The sequence below is a fragment of the Lactuca virosa genome, chromosome 5 (assembly GCF_052849685.1).
Source record: "Lactuca virosa cultivar CGN04683 chromosome 5, Lactuca_virosa_CGN04683_v6, whole genome shotgun sequence".
Taxonomy (NCBI): domain Eukaryota; kingdom Viridiplantae; phylum Streptophyta; class Magnoliopsida; order Asterales; family Asteraceae; genus Lactuca; species Lactuca virosa.
In genome coordinates this window covers 124,252,501-124,257,500 of record NC_136430.1, presented here as the reverse complement: position 1 = coordinate 124,257,500, position 5,000 = coordinate 124,252,501, and the positions used below count along the sequence as shown (strand labels likewise).

The following is a 5,000-nucleotide window of genomic DNA, read 5'->3' as shown; positions in this document are numbered from 1 at the left end:
CACTCCGCAACATCTCATGATAACGGGCCTTCTTCATTTCCTCATCAGCCGCGTACTGAGGAACGAGAAGAGCCCTCTCCCTGAACTTGGCGGTAATCTCCGCCACTGTCTCTGTAGTCTGAGTGAGATCCTGAAACTCCTTGGCTAACTGCTGCACCTCAATAACCGGTGCAAACTCGGCTCTGAACCTGGTAGTAAAATCAGCCCAGGTCATCATATCAAGAGCTGTGTCATCTCCGATAACATGCCCGATCTCCTCCCACCAATCTCGTGCCCTGTCCTTTAGAAGACAGGATGCTAGTCTGACCTTGTCCCCCTCTGGACATCTGCTGGTGCGGAACGCATTGGCGACATCCGCCAACCACCTGGTACTCGCAATGGGATCGCGTGCCCCATGGTAGTCTGGAGCTCCACAAGCTCGGAACTCCCTGAAGGTGAGTGTGCGCGACCCCATCATGGCCGCCACCTCAGCACGGAATGTGCTCAACTTCTCGTCCATCGGCTCCAAAATACCCTCCTTGATCGAACCAAAGATCACAGGAGTCTGCTCGAGTATGATGCGAGTAACCTTTGAGGAGAGAAACTCCCTAGTCTGCTCATCCAAATGCTCGGCCCCCGAGCCTGATCCCGATCCCTCACCGGCACCTGAACTGCCGACTGCTGGTCTAGGGCGTAAAACCACCATTCTGAAAACACATAATGACAATGTCAGAAATACATATATATCTCGAGGGATCGCTACTACTACAAGTTTCCTGGTCTCATCTCAGCCTTCCTTGATTTGAGTACGGATCCTCTGCTTTCAGTAGTACGGGCCCATACTACCTTCCACATCTATCCGTACTTTCCTCAAGAACTGCTTTGACTCCACCAAGTCCCTTCTACTACCACGGCTCTCTGCTACTCTCATCCTAGGCTTGCCCTAGGGAAATCTCTGACTCCACCCCACCCAGTCCTCAACTGCTGAAGGCCTCCTTGTAATGCCACTTAGTCATCACCTGAATACCATCACATGTGACGAGGCTCAGATAATCCTTCGAGTAAAAGACTCGTCCCTACAACGGTTAGACTCAGACAAGAGCTGCGCAATAGGGCCAAATCCAGCACTCTGAGATTATTCAACCCTGATCACATGTGACGTGACGTATTCACCTAATGGCTAACTCCCATCACTCGGAGTCCCACAAAGCACAAAGCAAGCAGCATTCAGATACGGGAAACTGCTCAAGCAATTCTATCCTCATAACAAGAAATTGTACTAGCATACAATGCTAAGCTCATACTATCAGGCATAACCTAAACAGGCTATCCTACTACTGTCTACTCAATACTAGCATGCAATTCTCATAAAGCTGAGACACATATAACAAGCACATAAGGCATCCTCCTAGATCCTTAGTTCTATTCTAGCATGCTGTTCTACTGAAACTGAAACTGATAATCATAAACTTGTATGGGTAATTTGGGAGTACTTACTTGATCTCGGCTGATTGCACGCACCACACCCTTTTTCTTTTTAAAGTTATTTTCTTTCTAAAAATTATTTCCGCTCTTTCTAAAACTCTTTTCTTTTCTCAAAACTCCTTTTACAAAAATTCATTTTCCTTTTGAAATTTTCTATACCAATTCCTTAGTTTGAGTTCAGGCACACCCGAAAGTGTACCCGAATCCCTCAAACCAAGGCTCTGATACCAACTTGTAACATCCCAAAAATACAACCCAAATTTTTTGTTTGAAAACATTACTAAAACCATAACATCAAATATCATATAATAAAACCATGAGTCGTGTATCTCAAATGTCATAATAAATGTATCAAATCAAAACCGATGTCAATATCATGTCAAAAATATCAGAGTCTAAGTCCCAGGCTAAAACTGTGGTGTGTGCCATGCCATAATCCCGAGCCCTTCCCACATATATCTTGTTTGTGAGAGGGTCGAGTAAATGGTAGGTGCTTTGCTAATGAATATGCAAGGTTTAGATCGACATTCTAGTTTATGCTTAGAGTAGGGACGAAGCCAAGGGTAGGCTAGGCAGCCAAAGGAACATAATTTATAATAGTTTGGAAGTGTGTTGAATAGTCAAAAATATGGATAATCATTTTGTAGGGTGGCAGTGGGAACCTCTGTTTATAAGTAGGCAGTAGTAAAGACTGCGAAGGACCAGAGAAAAGTTGTTTTATTTTAGTTTGAAAATAGCTTTCAACAAAAGATTAGAAGCGTGTGAATGTGATGATGGAGTTTTATTTGTGATTTAAGGGATATAACCACATGTGTTTGGTAAAGTGATCTACCAAAATGATGTAGTATTTGAAACCATCAAAATAGGTTATTAGAGAGGACCATACATCCGAAAATATTAATTGTAAAGGTGATGTGGAAGTGAGAGATGTGCTATGAAAAGGAAGTTTATGGTTTTTATTGAAGCAACAAGAGTTACTATTATTTTTCATAGATTTGATAATAGGAATAGTAAAATCTAGGTGTTGTAAGACTCGAAGGTGTGGATGCCCAAGTCGATGGTGCCAATAGATGAAATTACAAGTGTGAAATGAAAGTGGTTAAGAGGTGGAATGTAGCTCATAGATGCCACGACTAGGTGTTCCTCAAAGTAAGAGATGATTTGTTTTGAAGTACTTGATAAAAAAATTGAATGAAAAAAAGCAATTAGTATGTTGTTATCAAGGCATAATCGAGAGATAGATATAATGTTCTTGGAGATAGAGGGGACACCTAGAACGTTTGTTAAAATAAAAGGAGTATTAGAGAATTGAAGAGAGAGAGATCCAACATGAGTAATACTAAGAGACGAACCATCATCGATGACTAGTTAGGGCACCACTGTAGAACATCCAGTTAGGGTTTTTGTCTGGGTCTGTGGTAGTCATGATATTTGTCTGAGTATTGTTAGAAGAAGTTTTTGGTAACGGAGGTAGAGTAATTTGTGGATGCTTATTCTTGAAGGCATGGGAGGAGGTTAAAGATTGACCTTTAGCGAAGCAAAACTAACACTTCCCTAAAAGTTGTTGTGTTGTTCTAGTTGGAGTGGGAAGGAGAGTCGGTGAGGATTGTTGATTGCGACTATTCCAGGGATTATTTGAAAGACATTTATTTGTTGTAAAAGTTATGGCCGGTTGATGGAGATTGGTGGTGGGTTGGGATTGTTGCAGCAAATCAAGTTCATGATTGATAAGTTTTTCATGTAATTCATGAAAAGAGATGGGTGTATCGCATGCATGAATAGAATCTATGACTGTTTTATAGGAGGTGGGGTCTAGTCCATTGAGGACATAACCAGTGACATCTTCAGTGTCCATCTTCTTACCTAAAATGTTTAGTTCATCATTGATGACCTTGACAAATTGCATGTAATTGGTGATTCATTGGTCAGGTGTTTTAGTGGAGAGTTTCAGGCAGTGTTGTAGTTGTTTGATGTGTCCACGAGATGGTTTGGTATAGGCGATGGAGAGAATTGTCCAAGCTTGTAATGATGAAGAAGAATTAGTGATCAAAGGAATGATGGGGTGGGAAGAGAGCCAACAATTCCTCAAAAAATCAATCAATCCTGGCGGAACTAGACTACAGAGTCTTTGTGTGGAGTGGAGACACCTTCAATAATTGTGGGTTCTGGTGTAGGAGTGCTGCCACCAATGAACTTGTGGAGGTCCATACCATGGCGAAGAGCTTCAATTTAAGTTTTACAACTCATGTAGTTGGTAGATTTGAGTTTTAGGGAGGGTGGGAATGGAATGAAGGTTAGAGATGTTATGGTGAATGGAAGGGTTTATATGCTAGATGCAGAAGAAGCATGAGTAGAAATCATGATTTGGAGATGGAGAAAGTAGTCGTCGGGAACAGTTTAGGGTTTCCTAGTTGATACCATTTAAGTGGATCGATGAATGATAAATGTCTACTGATAATTGAAGAGGTATATATACATGAATCGCTCCTAACTTTGTGGATTTGTTACAACAACTGATTGAATATATCTATATGACTTAGTCTAGAGTATATCTACAATATTGAATATAGGTAATATGCACGTATTATATGTTACTAATTGCTAATAATTGAATAAAATTTCACCAGTCAATAGAAATCGGCCAACAAAATGTATCATTTAACAAAAGAAACAATGCAAATGAGATAAGTCGAGATTAAAGAATATATTGATGTTCAACTTATAGATTTATTTCCAACCAAAATAAAAACATAAATCAGGGAATTCTATATCAATGAGAGACTAGCAATAACAAACAAATCCATGATGTGTATACACTCATGTGCATAAAATTGATCACCTCTACTGTTTATTTTACGTAAAGATATATTTTATGTTACATTGTATAACATAAAATATATCGTTGCGCTAAAGGAATACATTTGACTCTAAATAGAGTTGATCTTATTTATAATATATATATATATACCACGTAGCACCGCAATACTAAACAAAATTATGAAAAATTTGATGTTTCTATACGAAATTTGAAGGGTCACATAGGCTACTCCGTCCACCCATGTGAATTTGCCTCTGGTTACACACAAAATGATTAATCATTAAATGTATCATCCAAAGTGAAAATTGATTTCTTAAACTTTTGGAAATTAGTTGGCACTTTGACGTTGGTTGCCAACCCAATGGCTTCAAGAGACCTTATTATGTACCAAGTAACGTCGATTTGCCACCACTCAAATCCATGTCGAGCTGAATACTCAAATGCATGATGATTGTTATGCCATCCTTCTCCGAACGCAAGCACTCCTACCCACCTTCACAATATTTAGACAAACGTTTTTGTTAGATTCTAGTTTGATTATTTAGATATTTATAAACGTACCAATTGTTTTTGGAGAGATCACTTGTATTCCAAGCTTGGTTTCCCCATATGTGACAAACAGAGTTCACACAGAAGGTGATGTGGTAAAGCCATACAGTTCTCACACCCTACATACACCATAAATATAAATTCAAAATGATTTTTTTGTAATTTAGAA

At 39.5% G+C, this 5,000-nt stretch overlaps 1 protein-coding gene across 1 annotated transcript in view; it reads right to left on the bottom strand.

Moving 5' to 3' along the window:
• Nucleotides 1-4,207: 4,207 nt before the first annotated feature.
• The window catches only part of LOC145115749 (delta-9 acyl-lipid desaturase 1-like), a 5,035-nt gene continuing 4,242 nt past the window's right edge, over nt 4,208-5,000 (bottom strand). Inside the window, exons 4-5 of the mRNA XM_079052106.1 lie at nt 4,844-4,950; nt 4,208-4,775 (exon numbers count right to left, since the gene is read on the bottom strand). Coding sequence (XP_078908232.1) covers nt 4,556-4,775; nt 4,844-4,950 — 327 coding nt within the window. The 3' untranslated portion in view covers nt 4,208-4,555. The remainder of the gene's footprint in view (nt 4,776-4,843; nt 4,951-5,000) is intronic.